The 23,310-nt window shown below is 42.0% G+C and overlaps 1 protein-coding gene and 1 long non-coding RNA gene across 3 annotated transcripts in view; one reads left to right on the top strand and one right to left on the bottom strand.

Annotated features, from left to right (window-relative positions):
- The window catches only part of LOC117282566, a 189,889-nt gene extending 180,190 nt beyond the window's left edge, over positions 1-9,699 (top strand). The window contains exon 3 of the long non-coding RNA XR_004513363.1: positions 9,652-9,699. This is a non-coding gene — a long non-coding RNA (uncharacterized LOC117282566). The remainder of the gene's footprint in view (positions 1-9,651) is intronic.
- LOC111867606 (regulating synaptic membrane exocytosis protein 1) overlaps positions 1-23,310 on the bottom strand; it is a 395,538-nt gene that overhangs the window by 174,808 nt on the left and 197,420 nt on the right. For both annotated transcript variants that reach the window (XM_033752742.1, XM_033752743.1), the window contains exon 5: positions 10,226-10,385. In XM_033752742.1, coding sequence (XP_033608633.1) covers positions 10,226-10,385 — 160 coding nt within the window. The remainder of the gene's footprint in view (positions 1-10,225; positions 10,386-23,310) is intronic.

Below are 23,310 nucleotides of genomic sequence, written 5' to 3'. Positions count from 1 at the left end.
AATTAATACAGGGTGATTCTCTCGCTAGGAAACACAAACATTTCTCAATAACTTTTTTAATTGTTGTTATAATTCACATCCTGCACAGTGTGGTCACACATCTTCCGGCCTCCTGCGTGTCGAGTCAAAACACTTCCGGTTGTCTCCAATTTTTTCACCAACTTGTGAATACTGGATTTTGTCGGTGCACTTCCTTCACCACACTTATTCCGAAATGCCCTTTGACATTGTTTGAAGAAATTCGCTCGCCAGTATTCACGAACAGTAAGCACACGCTGTTCAGCTGAGTACACGTTTGCGACACATGCAATCATTCGACACTGAGTCAAACACCCGTTTGGCGGCCACGTCTCTACATCAAGGGTAGACTCCACTTCGTTGAGCGGTATGATTGTTCTGCTTCGATAGACGTAAGCTTCGTTCATGTCAATTTTCATAGGGAATCATACAAAAATTTAAAAGTTTTGAGGAATGTTTTGGTTTCCTAGCGAGAGAATCACCCTGTAGGCTAATGTAACGCAAGGGATGAAACTTCGCATGGGGTACAACGCTGGTAGTCTAGTCCTGATTTATTTAACGACGAATAAAAAATTTCGGAGGACGCAGAAAGAAACGGTCATAGCTTCATTTTAGATACTGCCGTGGCATTTGGCTTTAGAGACTAAGGAAAACTGCTAAAACTTCAACAGGATAGCGGGTCTCCAAGCGTGTATTGAACCTAACGTCTCCCGGATACGGAGTAGGTGTGCTAACCAATTAACCGCGAGTTTAGATAGTAGTAATAGTGGTATCATATCTCAGGAGGGGGGATAACACATGGCCGTGGGAAAAATGGCGAACGATTATCAATAGAGAAAATCCGAAGACATTGGGATAAAATCTTTACTATGTTGCCACTCTGTTCAATAGAAATTTCGCATGAATTATACCCGAGAGCCCTCCACCGGTCCCTATCCTGAGCCAGATCAATCCACTCCATACCATCCCATCCTATCTCTCTAAGATCCATTTTAATATTGTCCGCCCACCTACGTCTTGATTTTCCCAGTGGTCTCTTTCCTTCTGGCTTTCCCACCAATATCTTATATGCATTCCTCTTCTCCCCCATTCATGCTACATGCCCTGCCCACCTCATCCTCCTTAACTTGATCATTCTAATTATACTTGGAGAGGAGTAGAAGTTATGTAGCTCCTCATTATGCAGTTTTCTCCAGCCTCCTGTCACTTCATTCCCATTGGGGTCCAAATATTCTACTCAGCACCCTGTTGTCAAACACCCTCAGTCTATGTTCCTCCCTTAATGTCAAAGACCAAGTTTCACGCCCATACAGAACCACAGGCAAATAGCAAGCATCACCCGAGTTCAATCTCTTCTTAATTTCCTCCTGAATCAGGTTTTGATTTGTTATCGCCTTTCCGAAATATCTGAACTATGCTACATTTTATAACTGCCTGTTAATAAATTATATTACATAATTAATAGCTAGAATGCATCAAAATTGGGATGATAAATTCTGAATGAGTTTGCTTCGAGGATAACTGTACGGAAAGCACCTGATGTCATGTTAATACTCAACAATTCCTGGAATGTATGTTACCTAACACAGAGGCTTGTACCTAATCTGTCATGTAATCCAAACGCGTTGCTTCAAAGAACGAGCAGCGTAAGCTACTGAATTAATATAAGGTCTACTTCAGAGGAACTAGGAGAAGGAATGTGTTCTCCTCTTGTTTGAACTTCACGTACAAACTCGTTATCCCTGGCATCCACCTCAGCCATCAATGGAGATGCCCCAGGACGGGCGATCTCTTTATATTAAAAGCATCGACAAATTCTGCCAGACGAGTAGCAACTATATTCGTGACTCCAAGGGATTCCTTCTGTATTTATAGACAACCTCACTTTGGCTTATGTATTTACTTTAAAATATCGAGTGCCAGTCAAGTAGAGGGTTAGTTTACAGCCGTTGTTTTAATCTTTGATATTTAATTTACTCAGAAATCGTGAGCGAAAGAGAAATCATCAAAGGATCTGTGTCTTTCACAGCGGTGAATGTGAAGAGTTCCGATATAAGGCCGTGTGGGCCATTGAAAGTCAACGGGAGTTTCAAGGGAGCTTCGCTTGCTGCCTGCTTCATGGTAGTTTCTTGCTTGGTTTAATTTTCAACCCTGAAAATCGAGTCTAAAATGTTCGTTCGAAATGTCCGTTGGCTTTCAACCGAATATATTATATTACATACTAGAAGAAATAACTCCTTATTTTGGTCATTATTTTCTTCCTGGGATATTTATATAAATTTATCAACTGCAAAACATACTTAACGTCGGATAAGAACAACATTCCTCTTATTCTCGAATCAGGACCACTGGCCTGCCCCCATTCCAGAATTAATATCCAAGCATGAATCTTACAGACAGTTGGTACGACCCTTGAATGGGGGATAAGCCTATCGAACGGCCGCTACCTACACAAGACAACGCGAAAACAGAAACACGGATACATATATCCCATATTTCGATAGGGGTTCGAACCCAGTGTTCGAGCTGGCGAAGACATCTTGTGCCTTAGACCGCGCGGCCACTCTGCGTAGGGAATGGCTGTGGTTATAGCATAATCTCTAAGCCAGTTGCGATTGTGTATATTTATCCAGTTTTGCCATTCAGAGCATTGTACTCGTATGCACACGAGGTTCTTTAATTTGTAAATACACTTTAAAAACTGGCGGCTGAAAACACAAATTTGCTTCGGGGCAAGGTCTTACTTGCTGATCAGAGACCGCGCGGTCTGAGGCATGAGCTGTCTTCGCTCTCTCGAACACTGGGATCGTGAGTTCAAATCCCACTCGAGACATGGATGGTTTCCGCGGGAATGTCTTTATCGTGCCGCTGTCTAAAAATGCACGTCTGCTCTGGCTCCACCATTCCGGCTTTCAGGCGTCATATTACAACAGTATCTTCCCACATACATCTAAGGCCTTTTTAATGGTCTGTTTTCTCCCGACTTTCATACCAAACCCCTTCTCTCTGGTTAATCCTCGCCGACTTGAATGAAATATTTTGCCAAAACTTGGGGCGGAAAAAGAGCGTAATGTTCTTAAAAGGTTCCTTGGAAACATAGCTCATCCTTCTAATAAGCGTAGTGTGAAAGTGAAGACGTTACAAGGGCAATGCAATTTTGATCTTCTGAATCAGTGTTCACCGCTCTCTACCCGTTGAGAGAGAGAGAGAGGTGAGAAATTAAAGCGGTAGAGTGCGTGATTGGAGGTCACGGGAGAAATAAGGGACATTGCCCTTTATTGTGAAGGAAGAGTATAATTTTGTTAGGGGATTCCCAGGCTTCGCTCCGCCCGTTCTTCTAATAAAAGTAGTATGAAATTGATGGCATTAGGATGACTTGAAGTCCCACCCAACATACCATAAAAAAATATTCTCACTTCCTTATTGCACAGAGAAAAATGCAATATCATTTAAATGATCAGTGTTAACAGTGGGAAATAATCGTTGTTTATTCTGCGAACAATATGAAAATATAAACAGGTTTTGTTGACAAAGTGGAGAGTTCGAAGTGTTAAATCTTGTGGTAGGCCTTGCATACTGTAGCGTGTAGAGCCGTTACTATGCAACGGCCGCGAGATAAGCAAATATACCAGAGGCTTTTCTAGGCAAATGTTCGATAAACACGTACCCGCAACAACAGACACGAATGCAGCAGTGGTACAGCAATAGAGGAACGATATTTTCTACGTGGTCCGCGCCGAGATGTTATAACCGGGACGGTTTATGGGAACTAGATAGTTGTAAGAGTGCTCAGTTGATTTATGGGAACTAGATAGTTGTAAGAGTGCTCAGTTGAAAGTAAATTCTGTATGAGAGTCTGTGAAGGGAGGACGTGTAGTGCGTGAAGCTGAAGGATTTCCGCTGTTAAAAGTCGTTTGCCAGGGAACGGCTGATGAAGAAACAGTAGGCTTGAAAAGGTATAGCGGGTGCTACGATGATGTATGAATTGTGGATATTAGCGATGACGCTGTAATTACTCGTAGTTCAGAGTCCTATGCATAAGTGGTGAATATCCAGTCCAAAACTCCGTCAATATTCACCCATACATGTGACAATTAGTTATCATAGTGCTCTAAAGGTTAACAGAACTTTTAAGCGCTTCCATGTCCCAGAGGAGAACTCAGATTCTCATGTGTGTATACGCATCGAATAACTCCAGATCCACTGAAAACATTTTAATAAACTTAAACATTAAAGAATTTTTTCCGAAGAATATACTAGCTGCTTCGACAATCATTTCTATCGGATTTTAACGATTACTTTGCATATATTTCTGCGCCTCTCTCGGTAAGTATTCATTAGAGAGAGGAAGATTTCGAAAGGAAATTGTGGAGAATAATGGAACGCATTCTATATCGAAAACAGAATCTCCGTAAATATTACGGTTCTTGAGGTAATTAAACAAAGGCAACGTTGTGAACAGAGTTTCGAAGTTTCACATTCAGCAACAGCCATGACCTCAAGAACACAGTCAAATAACGTAGAAGACAAAAATTCTTCACTGAATTTACTCTGCGTTAAATTCGATTTTTTATATTCTTTTAATGTAGTCATTTATTATAATGCGGGTCTGAAGCACACACCCAAAAATACGTATTTAATCTTCGTTTGAATCGTATGGTAAATTTAACATCGAAGTTTTAATGTTTACTGATTATTCAGTTATTGGCCCTATAAAGTTGGACTTCTGTCACCAATTTAGATGTCATAGCCTAATAGTGAATAGAACATGCAAATATTAAATTAAACTAAAGGGAAAGATCAGCGAAATGACAATTATCTTTTTCTCTTCATATATACATATATATATACACAAGTACATGTTGGTGCGTGTTTATATTATGGCGTAAAAACCCACTGCTAAGAGGTGACTTTGTAAACAGCAGCCGTTGCTATGTAGCGCCCGCAGCATACGCGTTTGCAGTGACGTCACACAACAATAGAAGAGGTGATGCAGCGGTGTTTTCTCTAGCTCCGCTCCGACCGTGTTCTGTTCAGTGAGTATCCCATGTGGAGGAGGTTCGAATACCCCAATTGTGCGAGTAGCCCTGCGACTCGTAGAAGGCGACGAAAAGGGAACTCAGTGGTTGAGAAGTATAACTGGGTCACCTTATTCCTGGGGGATATAAAGACGGTGCCCTGGCCCTCGAGGATGGGGAAATCTCGAATCTGAGACAGTAAAATATGATTGTGAGTCCAGCGGTGCTCGGACCTGAGAATTACTACGCTGGCAAGGGACAACAGCAACTGTAAACAAAAGACATCTCCTCTCTTCATAAAGGATGTTACATACGGACTATGACTGCCAGTGTTCAGTCGAAAACATTACTGGTCGTGAGTCTCAAGAGGCTTGTCGCCAAGACGAACTGACTGGAGGTAAACTCCCAGTCGTAAAGTAACTATGAATCTCTGTTCAACGAGTGAGTGCAGTGCAGATGAGGGTTCGGCTGTGGAGTGTTAATCAGCGAGCAACGGAAGCGGAAGAACCGCCATTGCTAAGTTTCGTTACCAGGAAACACTGCAGAGGAATAACCATTGTTGAGAGCTGTTATCTAGTAAAGACTAGTGAGTGTAGATTACGAAGACCTAGTGTGGAAATCAACAATAGTATTATAGATGTTTCTAGTTACGACCTGTAAGTGGTCAATAAATCTATTCACCAGTCCAAATCCCGTCTATAGTCACTCATACACGTGACAATATATATATATAATAAATAATGTAATGGTGAGACAAAGCCGGTCACGGTAGCCGAGCGGTCTAAGTCATATACTGTCTTCGCTCGCCCGGAAACCAAGATCTTGGGTTCGATTACAACTCAGGGCGTGGATGTTTTGTATGTGTATGTGTTTATTCTGTGTTTAGATAGAGGCCTTGAGGCGAGCTGATCACCCGTCCAAGGAGCCCTACCGTCTGTAAAATGTTCATGAAACTGAAAATTAGAGGCAAGTTCCCAAGGGGGCTATAAAACCAGTGAAAAGAAAATGGTAGATAAAGATCTGAAATTATGAAATTTTCGTTTATCAGGGCAACACATAGCCGAGCGTTAACATATTGTATGGACTAAGTTATGTAGGAGGTCACGAAAGAATGTTCTAGTCTATCTAGCGTCTTGTAGGAGTATTAGTACGAGTAATATTCTGTTGCCGATATGTGATTTATAACATACTCGTATATACCGGAGACGGTTTGGTCTGTTTGGTCTGTTATCTGCGAGAGATGTCCTAAACGTTGGCCTCGAAAAATCACTTGATAATATGGAAAGGAACATCGAAGAAACAGGAATAATTAATATCACAATAGCTCAACACACGACAAGGTTTCTCGCAACACTGAAACAGATGTGACATCAGCTTTATTTATAGTTCCTTGTCTAACCGTACACTAACGACGAGGGAGAATTAGTGAATATGATACAAATGAAAGTAAAACATCTGTAATGGATGCATTAGGTTTTATATGTGTATCACTAGATAGCAGCACAGTCCAGCTTCATGACAATCTAGGTAGCAGATGCGCATGTGCATATTCAGATGCTGGTTTCAGTGGTCAAAATGGCAACCGCGTTTGAGTGTTTTACTACCGAAGAACAGAGTTCGGTTATGTCCTTTTAGCTGGCAAAAAGACTCAGTACAAAAGATATTCATAAATAAATTTTTCCTGTTTAAGGTGGAAAGTGTTTGTCGCGTAAAGAGTTTCACATGTGGGTGGCAAAAGTTTTGTTGATGACGAAGAGATTGAAACGGAGGTGCGGAAGTGGCTGAGACAACAATCAAACGACTTTGGTGCTGTGGGTTTGGATACACAGATAAAGCGATGGGACAAGTGTATCAATGTTGATGGAGAATATGTTGAGAAATAAATGATTTTCCAGGTTCGGATATCAAATGTTTTACGTTCCATATCCATATGTGACCTATTTACTGACTCTCCCTCGTACTTTTACAAAGTTGTGTTTTAAAATAATTCGATATAATGGAATTTAACTAGCTTCCTACTTCGGTAGAAATCAGAACCAACAACAGTTACCCCATCTTCTGACCATAAGCAATAACAGTTTCTTTCACATGTTATCTCTAGCGAGCTCAACGGTCCTCTTGACTGAAATCTATTAAGCTTGAGTCAGCAAGTGGTCGAAATCAAGTTCCAGCCAACCGTTCGGGCTCGGAGTTACAAGTCGTTCTCTTTTGTTTTTGTTTAGCGGAAGTGACTCTTTTCTGAAGAACACAAACGAAGTTAAATAAAATGAATAAAAACCAAAGAATACGAGGAAAAAATAAAACAGCAGTACTAGAAACTGGTCAGATAATAAGGAAGGTTAGTCTGGTAGAAAGAAATAAAATTTTGGATGGGGCTAAAACAAGTGGAAAGAAACGAAATAGAACAAAAAGAAAATGGTTACAAAATAACAGCACGAAAGCAGGTAATGTACCGAACCACAGTAAAATCTAAACTGAATCAGGGATATTGCTCTGGTGTTCTGTATAATGCACAATGTCTCCATCACTTCGCTAGAACAGAAGCTTCTGAGACAATTCACAAACATGAATAAATCATCTTGATATATTACGTAAGGGGGAGAAGCGTGGAACTCCGTACAGAAGAGCTGTCCTGCAAAGTTATTTCTCTCCTTATTGCGTTGTACGAAAGCTGTGACCCAATGTCACAGTTGAGTGGTTTACAGTTCTCTTTCGTATTCGAGAGGTGCCGAATTCGATGAGGTAATATATTTGATTAATTTGTTGCCGTGGTTTTCTATCAGCGTTCCCAGAAGAGTGTCTCAAATCACGGCATTCTTCCTAACTCACTGTTCGGAACAGTGTTCCGGGCACTCGAACAGAAGTCCATACAAGGAAGAATTTGACATACTTCAAGAATTACGTCTAACAAGTCGCGATTTATATGTGTGACTATAGACGGGGTATGGATTGTGATTGAATTTATGGGATACATACACAAACCGCTCACAACTACAGGTAATTACAGCTCTCTCGCTGATCTCCATAATTCACAAATCACAAGTCTTCTCCAACGTGCAACGATTCCAACAGCCGTTCCCTAATATCGGCTTCTAACATTGGAGATTCTCCAGCTTCTTGCCCTCAGGCCCTGTTGTCACAGCCTCCCGTCCAGAAATCAACTGTCAACACAACTATAGCGCCATCTGCTCTCAGCCTCGCTTGCAGAGCTTAACTAACTGGGTGTCCCAATTCTCTTCTTTTTATAACTACTCGGCGCGGAACGCGTAAACAACACACCTTTGTCCGCCGTTACATGTGTAAGCGTTGCAGCGGGAAAGCGTTTACCCAGCCGTTGCCCAGAAGCGGGTCTGTTATAATCGTCCATCTCACGATCGTTGCATAGCAACGGTTCTATACGACACAATATGCTTTATACCAACTGTCTTTAAATTTCGATTTACAATACGCAATTAGAAAACTCCAAAATAATCAAAGGATGATAATGATCTCCTCTGCTTAATTTGATTAATTATGCAACAACATAAAATTGATAACGAAAGCGAAGAAGTGTATCATAGGATATTAAAAAGGCCGAGTTACAGGCAATCATACTTAGAAACATCTATATGTCCGTACATTGTCAACAGAATACTAAAGGAAATTCTTCGAAAACGGGTGCACAATCCAAGTACTCAGATCGGAAACACGGTAACAAATTAAAATGATATGTCAGATCAATAGAGACAGAAGTACTTGGTATGTGAACAAAATAGTCTCCCAGCGAAGTGGATTCCTGCTGCAGGCCTTTTCATTTATTGCTAGAAATTATGTAGTTGTATATTTCCATACATATCCTCCGTAGGCAAAATTTAAAACGGCATTTTTTTCTGTATTCTGGACTAGGGTATGAGTCTATAGGGAGTCCTTAGTGCGGCCCACCTATGACGTAGCAATCTCCAGCTTGGACGTAAGAATGTAACACTGTTTTCGGGTAAAGGCAAAATTATCCCCGTACCTAACTAATGAAGCACTAATCCATGAAGACGCATGAGGGAGTGGAGGGATAGCTCGATCATTCTTGATCTCGGTATTAGACGGAGGTGCGTGATGAGCTTCACACCCTGGCCGCTTTATCGCCGGTACCTATTGAATAAGCAGGTTGGGTGGGACTCTGGACACTGAGGAAAGAACAATTTCTGGTCCCTCCCTAAAATCGAACCCCGGCTGTCCAGCCCGTAGACTCGCTGTACCGACTGAGCTATCTGGGTCTTCACTGAACTCCAAAGTCAAGGAGGGCAGTCGCGTGGTGGCAGCGTTGAGAGTATATACAATTATGTCTAGCGGAAAAGTCAGATATACAGCAAGTGCTCGCTTTATGTCGTGGATATGTTCTCTTAAACCGGTCGTTATGTGAAACGACGCTAAGCTGATCCATTTTTACCGTAAGAAACTTAAGAAAAAGGCCCATTACGTTTCTCAGCCTTTCTTCACCCCACATAACACGTATTGCAACCCAGACAAAACGAACGAGATTATAAATAACTGTATTCTCTTCCTCTTGACCATAAATACATGCAACTACAAACTACAGTGATGTTTATTTAACATTTAGTAAAATATATCTGATTCACAGATGGCCAAAGGCGAAGCGAGAGAGTTGTGGATGGCGGTCCGGTCTCGTCAACACTGAACACTTTTTGGGTGAGTAACCCTCCTCTTTACTCATTCTATTAAACACATTTTCTATCTCTCTGTCTATGGCTCCACAACTCTTTGAACCTTGGACGCTATTTTAGTTTCTTAATCCTATAAAAAGTACGTAGGACACCTTGGACGGGGGATCAGCCCGTCGCCTAAGCCTCTACTACACGCAGAACAACACAAACACAAAAAAAAACACAAGACATCCATGCCTCGAGTGTGATTCGAACCCAGGAGCGGGGGAAGACGGTTCATGTTTCAGACCACGCGGCCTTTGTGATCGAAAACTCTGGGATAAACAATTACGTAATAACAAGTTACAACGACGTTGTGTGGAGCCTTGATATGAAAATATTACGTAACAACGTAATAACTGGAACGTTAACGGGTACAACGTTAAGCGAAGAATTATTGTAAACACAAATATCAAATTTCGACTGAACCCTCGCAGGGATTCGCAAGATGAGACCGGCGGACAGACAAGACTGGAAAGGAGGGCGACTGACCTGGTCCTCGTTCTCGTCCAGCTTGGAGTACGACGCGCAGTCCTCGCATACCTTCTGCTGACACTCGAAGCAGGTTCGGAAGAAGTCGTTAGGCTTGAAACTCTTCAGACAGACTCTGCACGCTCCTGTGCGACACGGGGGCTTGGCGGCCTCTGTTTTCCTGCAAACAGACCAATCAGAACCATACTTCAGATTCGTCTACTATCTGCACGGAGCAGAATCCGTCTTCAGAAACTGACAGTCGCCCAATGTTCAAAAAGGACACGTACTGTAACCTGTCTTTTTGCTACATTAATATAGCCCGTAACAAAACAACAACAAAAAAATTCCGTGGCTTTTGGTCGGCAATCGAACTATACCGACCAAGCTACCGCAGCTTGTCGGCGAAGTTAGTGCCAACTTTTGAGGATAGAGAGTGCTGCGTGGTCAGCGCAACGAACCGCCACGGCCGTGAATTTCGGGTTTCTAGACTGGAACTGCTATTTTTCCATTCAAGTAGCTCCTCAGTTATCCTCACGAGGCTGAGTGAACCCCGTTTCAGACCAACTATTTTTCAGCAAATCTGGTAGCGCCGGGAATCTACCCCGAGACCTCTGTATCTGTAGCCAGTAACTCTGACCTATAGACCACATAGGCGGTCATTTTTTTGTTGCTAGTGGGGTGGGACTAAGTCCCTTGTACTGCGGCCACTTCTGGCCTATTGTACCAGCCCCAGATGATAGGTGAGGGTGATTGTGGAGCAATTGGTAGAATGAAGATTGCCAGGGGAAACAGCAGTATTCGGAGAAAACCAGCCCCAGCGTCATTTTGTCCACCACTTGACCACTCCGGGGATCGAACCCGGGCCGCCGCGGTGGGAAGCCAGCGACTAACCGCTTGAGCTATGGCGCGGCCTACATAGGCGGTCATAGTCCGTAACTTCATACCTAAATGTTGTCCCTGTGTTTAACCAATTAAGCTCTACGCCATGAAGGCGTATGGGGGAGTTAATGTATAGAGCCACATTTTCTTGACCTCAGCACTAGTTGGAAGTGAGTGGTCAGCTTCACGCCCCGGCTGCTTTACCCTCCAGTACCCATTTGATATGAGGTTGGGTGGACCTCAGAGCCGGTCTGGGCGACATGGAGAAGAGAAAACTCTTGACCCTGTCGTGACTTGAACTCCGATCCCCTGTTCGTCCAGCTATACCGACTACGCTATCCCGGAGGACCAGAGGCTACACTTCGTCTGGCCCCTACCCTTTGACATGTGTGGCCCTACAATTAGCTTATGCACCCGCTAGCACATCTCTGCGGATTATCAGGGCTCGTAAACCTGTTCTCACGATAAGGCCATAGTCCTCGAGAAGGGAAACTAAAAAACACAGAACTGTAACGTTGCCTGTAGTCTTGTATGCGTAAGCTTTCGTCTCTGACATTAGGGTTAGGACACAGACAGAGGTAGATCTGAGGAGAGGGCGAAATACTAGGAGACTGGTGAGAACTGCATAACGAAGAGCTTCATAACTTTTAATCTCGGCCAAATACAATTTAAATGATCAAGACAAGGACGATGAGATGGGCAGATCATGTAGCACGCACGGGGAGAAGTGGAATGCATACAGGAGTTTGGTGGGAAAGCCAGAAGGAAAGAGACTGTTAGGAAGACCGAGACGTAGATAAAAGGAGAACACTAAGATGGATCTTAAGTATGTAGCTTCCTTCAGTGAAAGTTGCATATTTTTCAAATATCGACACTGTGCACAGTGTAAGGGTTATAGAGTTAATGAGGGGCACGCGGTGGCGTAGTTGGTTGAGGCACTATCATACAAGCCGGAAGGTCTTGGGTTCGAGCCCTGATGAGGTGCATTTTTTCGATTGACCTAATCCTTCCAGCCTCACTATGGCCCTGGGGTCGACTCAACTTCTAACAGAAATGAGTACCAGAGAATCTTCCTGGGGTGTAAATGGCGGCCGGCGCGTAAGGCTGACAACCTCACCGCCATCTGTGAGCCGACTGTCTAGAAAATGTGGAAGCCTCGACTTGTCACAATCTTATGGGCTTTCACGGCCTGGTACAGGGAGAGCTTTACCTTTTAATTCCTCTTCTTTGCAATCCTTTCGGAGCCACTATTCTCTATCATTCAACTGTTAGACGCAAAATATAAACCGCGAGTGTCTTTAAGTAAATAGTAAACACATAAATACGTCACTTCAGAAGTTGGCCGTCATGTATTTTATCGTTAATATCTGGGAGTTAAGAATTACCAAGATGGTATGGCTTAGAGGCATAGAACTAAGAAAGAGTTGGAAGAAAGATGAAAAATAAAAGGAAGAAACGAAGACATAAAAGAGGAAAGTAAAAGAAACAATAATGCAAAGCAACACAGACTTAGAGGCAAGGAAAATAGACTAGAACATTCAGAGGAAGCGTATTGAGGAAAGAACAAACGAAATATTGAAATAAAATGGGTAGAGGTATGAAGCTCTGAACTGGCATGAAGAGAATGGAACGTGAAGCAAGAGAGCAGATATTTAAGAGCACGTTTTTGTTGCTCTAGGTTCAATGGAAACGTCTGATCTCTCAGGTACACTCTGACATGTAACGCACAGGCTGGCACGAACTTAGCTCGTAGGTTCTGTGTGTTATGTGTTCACAGAAGAGTTACAATCAGTACGGGATCAACATGTGATGAAAATTGGAACGAAGAAACAGAGAAAGGGAAAATAAAAAAGCACACTGAAATAAGAAACATTTCAGTAATTGGAAAGTAAAGGACGGCATTGGAGACCAAGAAAATTGACTACAGTAAGTAGGGAAAACACGTCAGAACGCGAAAAGACATAAATATTGAAATAAAGCAACAAACCCTTCATCTCACTTTATGGTTAAAGCAGATCCACATCTGTTTCATTTCTCTGATGCAACGTAAACTGAGTTACAGAAGTTTACATAACTGAAACATTAATTTTTAGCCTTATTTCCTTATTTCGAAAAAAATAATAGTTATGAGATTACCCAGCTGTGCCTCTCCTAAATTTGCTACGCAACGGCTCAGGAAACACGTAGTCTAAACACATAACGTAGCAGAAAGAAACACCCAGCACGACGAAGAACACGTATGTGTGACTGGACTACACATCGAATATTGTAAGCGGAAAAAGGAAGCATACCAATCTCCACAAACAGCTTCAGAACATCTGATGTCGAAACATGTAGTGTACAATGTGGTTTCAAATAGGGTTAAAATACTCATTGTGTATATGTGGTAACTTTTAAACAAAATTTTAAAGGAGTGTTGCATGTAAGACGGAACATCAGAGATATCTGTTTATGTATAGTTAGAATAAGGAGCCGGGGTAGCTCAATCTGTACAGCAACTGGCTACGGCCTGGACGACTGAAGGGTCGGAGTTCGAATCTAGGTATGGTCAAGAATTTTCTCTTCTCCGTATCGTCCAGACTGCCTCTGAGGTCCAATCTCCTATTAAATGGGTACTGGGGCCTCTATCTCCGGGAGTATAGCGGCCGGGGCGTGAAGCTGACCACTCAATTTCGGCTAGTGCCTATGTCAAGAAAATGTGGATCTATACATCCTTTCCCCCATACGCCTTCTTGGCGTAGTGCTTAATTAGTTAAATACAGGGACAAATTTATTTTCTTTACCATGGTTGCAATACAATGTATATCACACTTGTAAGAAAAGTACCCGTTCTGTTATATACAGAGTTTGTTTTGTTATTAAAACATTTACAGTCTGAAATAAAGGAACGACTTGAACAGTTTAAATTAACTTAATGATTATAAATATAAATTGTTTTCTTCCGCTCGCCTATGATGGAATATCTAAAGCACTGTTTAAACTTTAATCGAATCTGTACCATTTTAATATGTGCACACAGTAAGATAAGGGCAGTGAAGTCGTTAACAGAGCAAACTGTACTTTGTTTTAACAGCCAAACGAATTTAATTCTACCTTGTTCTACTGTTCATATCAGAAGCATTAATTTACACACAGATGTTTCATGTAGCGTTAAACGATAAGAAGAAGGGACGTAAAGATAATTATAAATTTATATAAAAAAAGAGTCGATGCCCCCCATAGTTCTTGTTCCTGTGTCGTGCCGTTAAAACATTTTCAACTGTAGCCTGTTTCACTGTGAAAGCCAAAGATTTTATTTTCATTTTGTGCGGCTCAGTGTACGCCTAGTGTATGAAAAACTCTGTTCTGTGTGAATGAATGCTTACTCAGGCACAATAGATCACTGTGGTCGCGGTGCAAGGGCCAAGAAGGCTCACCCCTTATACAATGCTTACTTATATGCTATTTCAAATCAAAAGCATATTTATTCGTACGAAGAAATATTGAATCAGAATTATATCTAATAATACACGAAATCCGAAAATTACAGTTTCAGAACACGAGGAATTATGTAATTTGATATAAACTAGATGTGTATAGAATGAAAATAATACAAAGGCCATATAATCCTTATTTTGTCTGTGATATTTCGTGTTTTTTTTATCTTATCCCAAACCTCCCTTCACATTCACATATCCTATTACGGCAATATACGTGTATATATAGATGAATATATGTGAAATGCCGGCTTAGAAATAAGGTAAAGTTGTCCTTGTGCTCAACTAATTAAGCACTACGCCATTAAGGCGTATGGGGTAGTGGATACCGTATTTACGCATGTATAGGCCGCACATTTTTTGCCAAAAATTCAAGAGGAAAACTGGGGTGCGGCTTATATTCGAAATATTCGAAATCACACTTCATTTAAAAAAAATTATATTCATAATTAGTAATACAGGGTGTTCTACTCCTGAAATAATATTCCAAGAAAATTATTTTTTCTATAATTTCTGTCTGAAAATTGTGCTGCGGCCTATACTCGTACATGCACGCGGCCTATACATGCGTAAATACGGTATATAGATCAACATTTTCTTGACCTCGGTACTATTCGGAGGTGAGTGGTCAGATTCACGCCCCGGCCGCTTTACCCTCGGGGAAATAGCCGCCGCTACCCTTTGGATATGAGGCTGGTTGGACCCCAGAGCCGGTCTGGATGACATAGAGAAAATTCTTGACACTACCGGGACTCGAACTCCTACCCCTCGGTCGTCCAGCCCGTAGCCGGTCGCTCTACCGGGGACGCTATCCCAGCTCCTCGGCGTAGAAATAACCTATGTCAATGCCCCCCCCCCAAAAAAAATTCTGGTCTCAATTTCGTTCCACAACACTGTTCAGCAACGTTTTGCCCATGGTCACGTGTCTCTGACACACTGTAAGTTTCCCTCCGTCCAATTCTGCTTTGTTTTACAGCCCGTATCATTATTATAGCTCGAGTCCGGACATATCGGGAAAACCTGGAGCAACGCGTCACTACAAAATAAAAACAAACTCCGTGACTTGTAGTCCGCAAGTGAACTATACCGACCAAGCGGCCGCCACCTGTCGGCGAAGTTAGTGCAAACTTTAGTGGACAGAGGGTGTCACGTGGTCAGCGCAACGAATCCCCACGGCCAGTAATCTCGGTTTTTTAGACCGGAGCCGCTATTTCCTTGAAGTAGCTCCTCAATTATCCTCACGAGGCTGAGTGTACCCCGTTCCAGACGCACTACTTCTCAGAAAATCTGGTAGCGCCGGGAATCGATCCCGGGACTTTTGGATGTGTAGGCAGTAACTCTGACCACTAGACCACAGAGGCGGTCAATGCGTCACTAACTGAAAGTAATACGGTTTATTTTGTTGCTGGGCTGAATTTCCCCTACTACATACACTCTTGATGAAATAGACTGATGCAATGTTTCCTGTAAACATAACCTCTCCCACCTTGAAGAGTATAACAACAACGAAATCCGTATCATATCTCGCTCGAAGCTGTGGATGTGGATACAGGTAAGCCCACACGGAACACTGGGAGTATACAGAGAGATCCAAGTACCCGTACATGCTGCTGCAAAATAGTTTCCTTCTCCCTTTGGAAAAGATAAGGCATCCATTCAATATCCACGACGCGCAGTTATCTTGTATTACATGTTTCATTTGTATCAGTGTTATGAAAGCACTTGATCTGAAGAGGAATGACAAGTTAATGGTAACATTATGTGTGTCTGTATCCATGTGTTTGCTTCCCATAATAATATTTGAACCAACTGCCAGATTTCCGTAGAAATCTGTAGGAACATCACAATACCTTTGTAACGCATATGTAACATTAAATTTGCAATCGCATAACCTCCTGGTTATTGTGATTTTTAAAGACGCCCTGACACATTAAACTGAAGTTAGTTATGTTCTTGGCCGATCACAGTGGCCACGGGGTCTAAAGCATGAAACGTTCTCGCCCGCTCGAACACTGGGATCGTGGGATCTTCGCTCCTTCAAACGCTGAGACCGTGGGTTCGAATCCTACTCAAGACATGGCTGTCTGCGCGTTTATTCTACGATGTGCAGGTAGCGGTCTTGCGACGGGCTGTTCCCCGTCCAAGAAATCCTACCGACTTTGTATTAGATCAAGAAACTGGAAAAGCAGCCAAGGCCCAGCAAAAGGCTGTAGAGCCATAACAATACTTACTCACTCACTCACTCACTCACTCACTCATGGAGCTGAGCCCTTCTGGAGGAGCCGCCAATTCTGTAGCTACTCAAGAATTTCCTAGCATTTTATGGAACCTGAAGGTTCATTATCGTGTTCACAAGAGCCCTCCACTGGTCCCTATCCTGAGCCAGAAAAATCCAATCCATACCATCCCATCCTATCTCTCTAAGATCCATTTTAACATTGTCCACCAACCTACGCCTTGGCTTTCGCAGTGGTCTCTTTCTTTCTGGCTTTCCCACCAATATCCTATACGCATTCCTCGTCTCCCCCATTCGTGTTACATGCCCTGCCCACCTCATTCTCCTTGGCTTGATCATTCTAATTACACTTGGAGAAGAGTACAAGTTATGAAGCTCCTCATTATGCAGTTTTCTCCAACCTCCTGTCACTTCATCTCTCTTCGGTCCAAATATTCTCAACACCCTGTTCTCAAACACTCTCAGTCTATGTTCCTCCCTTAATGTCAGAGACCAAGTTTCACACCCATACAGAACCACAGGCAAAATTATAGTTTTGTATATTCTAATTTTTATGTTTTTGGACAGCAGACGAGAAGACAAAAGGTTCTGGACTGAAATTTAGCACGCATTACCTGAGTTCAGTCTCCTCTTAATTTCCTCCTGAGTCAGGTTTCGATCTGTTATCGTTGTTCCCAAATATCTGAATTGTGCCACATTTTCAAAACATCTGTTTCCTATCTTTATATCATGATTTTGTCCTGCATTTTGGTGACGAGACAGCAACATATACTTAGTTTTCTGTGTCTACTTCTAGACCAACCTCTTTACTTGCGTAAATTAAAGTTTGTGTGGCCACAATAACAACAACAATAATAATAATTCATAACTTGTACTCTTCTCCAAGTATAATCAGAATGATCAAGTCAAGGAGGATGAGATGGGCAGGGCATGTAGCACGAATGGAGGAGAAAAGGAATGCATGCAGGATATTGGTGGGAAAGCAAGAATGAAAAAGACCACTAGGAAGACCAAGGCGTAAGTGGGTGAACAATATTAAAATGGATCTTAGAGAGATAGGATAGGATGGGATGGATTGGATTGATCTGTCTCAGGATATGGACCAATGGAGGGCTCTTGTGAACACGGTAATGAACCTTCGGGTTCCGTTAAATGCTGGAAAATTCTTGAGTGGCTGCAGATTTGGCTTCTCCTCAAGAAGAGCTCAGCTCTATAAGTAAGTAATAATAATAACAATAAACTCCGTGGTGGTAGTCCGCAAGTGAACTATACCGGCCGAGCGACCGCCGCTTGTCCGCGAAATTAGTGCCAAATTTAACGGACAGAGGGTGTCGCCTTTTCACCGCAACGAATTCCCACGGCCGTTAACTTCGGTTTTCTAGACCGGAGCCGCTATTTCTTTGAAATAGCTCCTCATCCCCACGAGGCTGAGTGAACCCAGTTCCAGACCCACTACTTCTCAGAAAATCTGGTAGCGCCGGGAACCGAACCCTGGCCTCTGGATCTGTAACCAGGAACTATGACCACAAGACTATAGAGGCGGTCAATAATAATAATAATAATGCTATTGTAATAACGATTTTGTTCATTCGATCTAGTACATTTTGTGTCCTGCTGAAATGGCTTTATAAAGCGGCCGTATTTGGGCTTAATAAACTACAGGCAGGGTCGGTGGGAATTAGGTCTACATTATGGGGTAGACACTTTCCAATGTTGTTCATTCGTAATGAGGTACTTTCGGCGTTTTACGTAAACGACTCATGCTTTAAGGAAAACAGGGCATGAAGACGCTCATTTACGAGGCCCCACAGGATACAATAAAGCCCTACAAAGATGAGTTGCAGCTGGGGTGAAAAAGTTGAGCGGGCTCTACGTGTTTTCAACACACAGACAATTGCTGACGGCTTTGTGTGCCCTTTCATACTCCTACATTCTTTCCGGGTAAAAGCAGAAGACAAAGAACATCAGAAGCTTAAATTTGTTCCGTTCGGAAGAACAAAGAGCATTACCACCCGTTCCTTACTTTGATATAGATTTTTATACGAGCATTTTCTTCTTGGAAACTTCGGGGGTTCTTATACAAATTTACAGAAAGAGCAAACGTACAGATTGTGTAGAGGACTTATTGTTAAGAAAAGTTCTGTCGTCTGGAACACAATGCCATGTACAAACAAACAAACAAACTCCGGGGCTTTTAGTCCGCAATTGAACTATACCGACCGAGCGACCACCGCTTGTCGGCGAAGTTAGTTACATCTTTAGCGGATAGAGGGTGTCGTGTGGTCAGAGCAGTGGACGTTAATTTCGGTTTTCTAGACCGGAACACAATGCCATGTAGTCCGATAAAAGTAAACCGACGTTTCAGAGGAACTTATCACCTACATTTTTATTCATGTTGGTTTCTTTCTTGGCTTGTTCTTCCACTACATGAATGAAGGCTACAGATTTCTTTGAAATATCCGTTGACGTTTAACGGACTAAATGGCGTTATTTCCCAGGAAATAGACCTCTTCAGATCCCAGACTAGAACTCCTCACTTCTATAGCTTGAATACATACTATTACAGTGCATAAGAAATACAGATGAGGAGAGGTAAGGAAACTATACAAGATATTCTGGAAGGAACTAATTGCCTCTTTTCTTTTGATACGACACGGATGGAACAGAAAAAGACTCTTTCAACAATTCTTCATTGTCGCGGAAACGTCTATACCGAATTATTACCTATCAACGATACAGGCTACACAGACAGACCCACAAACTCTCCTTCGATAAGGCACGCACAGCACAAAATATTGTTGCGTATATTCTTTGCCGCGGGAGCGTGTTTATCGAGCCGTTGCGTAGCACCTACTGGAGCGATACACTTAACCGGGCAGTTGCCTTGCTGCGACAGGAGGCATATACATACAGATTTATGAAGTAGCCATTGAGATGGGTTCAGGTGTCATGTATATCAGTTTTGTGAAGACTGGTTCGGGCATGCAGATACACAGGGACCCTCAACGTCTCACAAGCCTATGGGCCCTCACGGCCTGTTACAGGGATAGATTTACTTTATTTACTTTATGCAGACACACAGACAGAATGAAGGTCGCATGTATAGTTTAGAAAATTAGGCTAAAGTGTTATAAAAATCAATATATCAACTCTTCCTAAATATTCACAATTTATTACTCATACTTGTCCAATTTAGTAAAAATGTCACTTATGAAACAGTTTCTTCTATCCTGTCGACCAGCACCAGACTTATAACCGTGGTATATCTGACTTCGAATCCCGACCGGTTTAATTATTTTTTTTAATTCGACTAGTGGGGGGTGGAGTCCAACTGGGTCCACTCGGCACGGCAGCCACTGATTGGCCTATTGTAGCCTGCCCCGGGTGATTATGATGATGGAGAATTTGATGGAATGAAGATTGGCAGGGGAAACCAAAGTACTCGGAGAAAACCCATCTCAGCGCCACTTTGTCCACCACACATCCCACTTGACCAGACCCGGGATCGAACCCGGGCCGCCGCGGTGGGAAGCCAGCGACTAACCGCTTGAGCTATGGCGGGGCCATGTCGACCGGTTTGTCAGTAATCCTGTGCTTCCCCCGTTTTCTTCTTTGCTTTTTCTATCCAGGATAATAATGGGTTACTTTGTTGCGAATAGACTGCGACCGCTTCATTCAAGATCTTTGTTACTCTCTGTTCATGGCGATCTTCTCATTATATTCGTCATTATTATATTTGAGCATCCTGTTACACTCACACACTATATGAGACAAACTCCGTCTTAAGTGCAACAATTTCATTGTAGTTCTTTCATCTTCCCTTCTTCCACACTACATGTTTCGGCCCTAAATGGCCATCATCAGGTGCGTATTCTTACGTAGCTGCTAAACTGCCCGTACTTTAAAATTTAAAACACCAGTCTTTTCAATTGTATGTATGTATAAAATATTTGTTAACCTAAATTTTAATTTTTAAAATTTGGAAAAGAACGGAAAATTTAAAGACATTTTAATTTGAAATTGAAGTTTTAAAAAGTACCAATTTTGAAAATCAAATTGACGTGTGTAGGTTAACAAAGATTTTATACATACATACAATTGAAAAGATTGGTGTTTTAAATTTTAAACTCGGGCAGTGTAGCAGCTACGTAAGAATATACATCTGATGATGGCCATTTAGGGCCGAAACATGTAGTGTGGAGGAAGGGAAGAAGAAAGAACTACAATTAAATTGTTGCACTTAAGACGGAGTTTGTCTCATATATATTCGTCATTGATTAGATAACTTGCGTGCATATAAAATTCAAGTGTTACTATTTGACATGACGCCCGAAAGCCGGAATATTGAAGTCAGAATAGACATTCATCACTACGCAGTGACTCGGTAATCATGTCCCAGCGGTAATGAATATGCAAGCAACAATAAAGTAACTTCCATTGCTATGCAACGCACTGTAAATATGCATTCCCAACAATAAAGAGGCTGTGTTTTCTGCATGATCCGTGCAGAATGGTTATAAAGAAGAGTTAGTTGAGTTTCCAGACGCCAGCTTGCTAGGATATTAGGTTGGCAGCAGCGGAATTCAATTGAATCGAGTCTTCGGAATTGGTAGTTGAGGATTCAATTGTGGAATGTTAGCCAGTGGGCAATAGAAGCTGCAGAATCTCTATTGCTAAGATTCGTTACCAGGAAACGTCTAGTGAAAACACTGCAGAGGCATAGCAATTGTTGAGACCGGTTGCAATCTAAAGACTAGTGAAAGTAGACTGAACAGATTTAGTGTGGAGTGATTTGTAGTGTGAAAATCAGCAATAGTAAAAGGTAAAATCATAAAGCTATCCCTATAATAGGGCGTCGAGGCCCATAGGGTTATGAGACATCGAGACTCCCACATTTTCTCTGGATAATCGGCTCACAGATGGCGGTAAGGTTGTCAGACTTACGCGCCGGCCGACCTTTAACCCCCAGGAAGATTCCTGATACTCATTTCTGTTAGAAACAGAGTCGACCCCAGGGCCATAGTGCGGCTAGAAGGATTGGGTAATTTGAAAAATTCCACCTCATCGGGACTCGAACCTGCAAACTTCCGGCTTGTAGCATTGTGCTTCAACCAACTACGCTATCCCCAATCAGCAATAGTGTTATAGCTGTTTGTAGCTACGACCTGTAAGTAGTCAATAGATCCATTCATCTGTCCAAACCCCGTCTATAGTCACTCATACACGTGATACTATGTTATTTACGTCAGCAGAATATAAATTCAGTCCCAACCAAATCCCAATTACAGTTACCCATTATCTGGTCTTCCTATCGTTATCTTGATATATCGCGTTCTATTTAGAGGTGTTTGCAGATCGTGATAATGATTCGTAAGACTGAGATACTTTAATCCTAAAATTTATCTAAAGTTCTGTTAACTGTGACGGTGGGTTTCATTGCATTTCGAGGCACGTTCATGAAGCTAAGAGTTCTCACGTGTCCTGGCGTTCATTAACGCTTTATAGCAGTGGTGTCAACGTGTGGCACACATACCAGGCATGGAACATCATGGCCCTTAAAATTCAACATGAATACTTCTCAAGACAAACCAATTTTTTTATATAATTTAAAAATTCGGCGCACATTTTTTGTTATTCCACATAAACATAATTATCTATATAAATAAAAATGTAAATGTTATAGTAATGCGATTTTAAAGAAAGCTCTCGAACTTTTTAAGATTATAAATTATGCTGCCGGAATTTTGAGTTTGAACTTTTCTCAAACAGTTTTCATTAGTGAAAGAAAATAAACACAAACAGCGATCTGAGCTCATGGATTTGAGTTAATAATTCAGCGATTCTTAGGGCAACAAATTTACTATCTGNTACCAACTCACCCCCCCCCCCAATTTGTAGAGGCGAAGGAAAGACGAAAACTCGATAATACTGACAATATAATTTTTTCCTTTTTAATGCTGTTTTCCAAAATTATGCTAATACGATCGCAGTTCTGTCCCTCTTTCTGTGAATCCTCTCTGTCAGCTTTTGAATTCCTGAACCAATTATTATGAAATCTGGTATGTATATCACGACACCTGAGCCCATCTCAACGGCGTACTTCATAAATCCCTCCCATCAGCCTGTGTGTCTGTATTTGCATCCCTCCTATCGTTCCAAGACAATTGCTTCGTTAAATTTATTCCTCTATTCGGTGCTACGCGACGGCTCGATAAACAGGTACCCGCGGCAACGAATACGCTGAACAACAGAATAATTTCCGAACGTGTCATTTTTATGTGATCCCTGTCTTATAAAAGGTCAGTCTATGGGTATGCCTGTGTATCTCCGTGTCGCTGCTGGGTAAAAACTCGATAAAGACGTTCCCTCGGCAAGGAAGAATTTGTCGAGCCATCGTTTACCATGCGGTCAGTATCGTATCAAAGGAAAGTAGGCAATTGTTTCTTCCTGGAAATTCTTGTTTAATGTATTTGAATTTACAGATATTATTATTATTATTATTATTATTATTA

The sequence above is a fragment of the Cryptotermes secundus genome, unplaced genomic scaffold (assembly GCF_002891405.2).
Source record: "Cryptotermes secundus unplaced genomic scaffold, Csec_1.0 scaffold548, whole genome shotgun sequence".
In the NCBI taxonomy this organism is placed as follows: domain Eukaryota; kingdom Metazoa; phylum Arthropoda; class Insecta; order Blattodea; family Kalotermitidae; genus Cryptotermes; species Cryptotermes secundus.
This window is presented reverse-complemented; position numbering and strand designations above follow the sequence as displayed.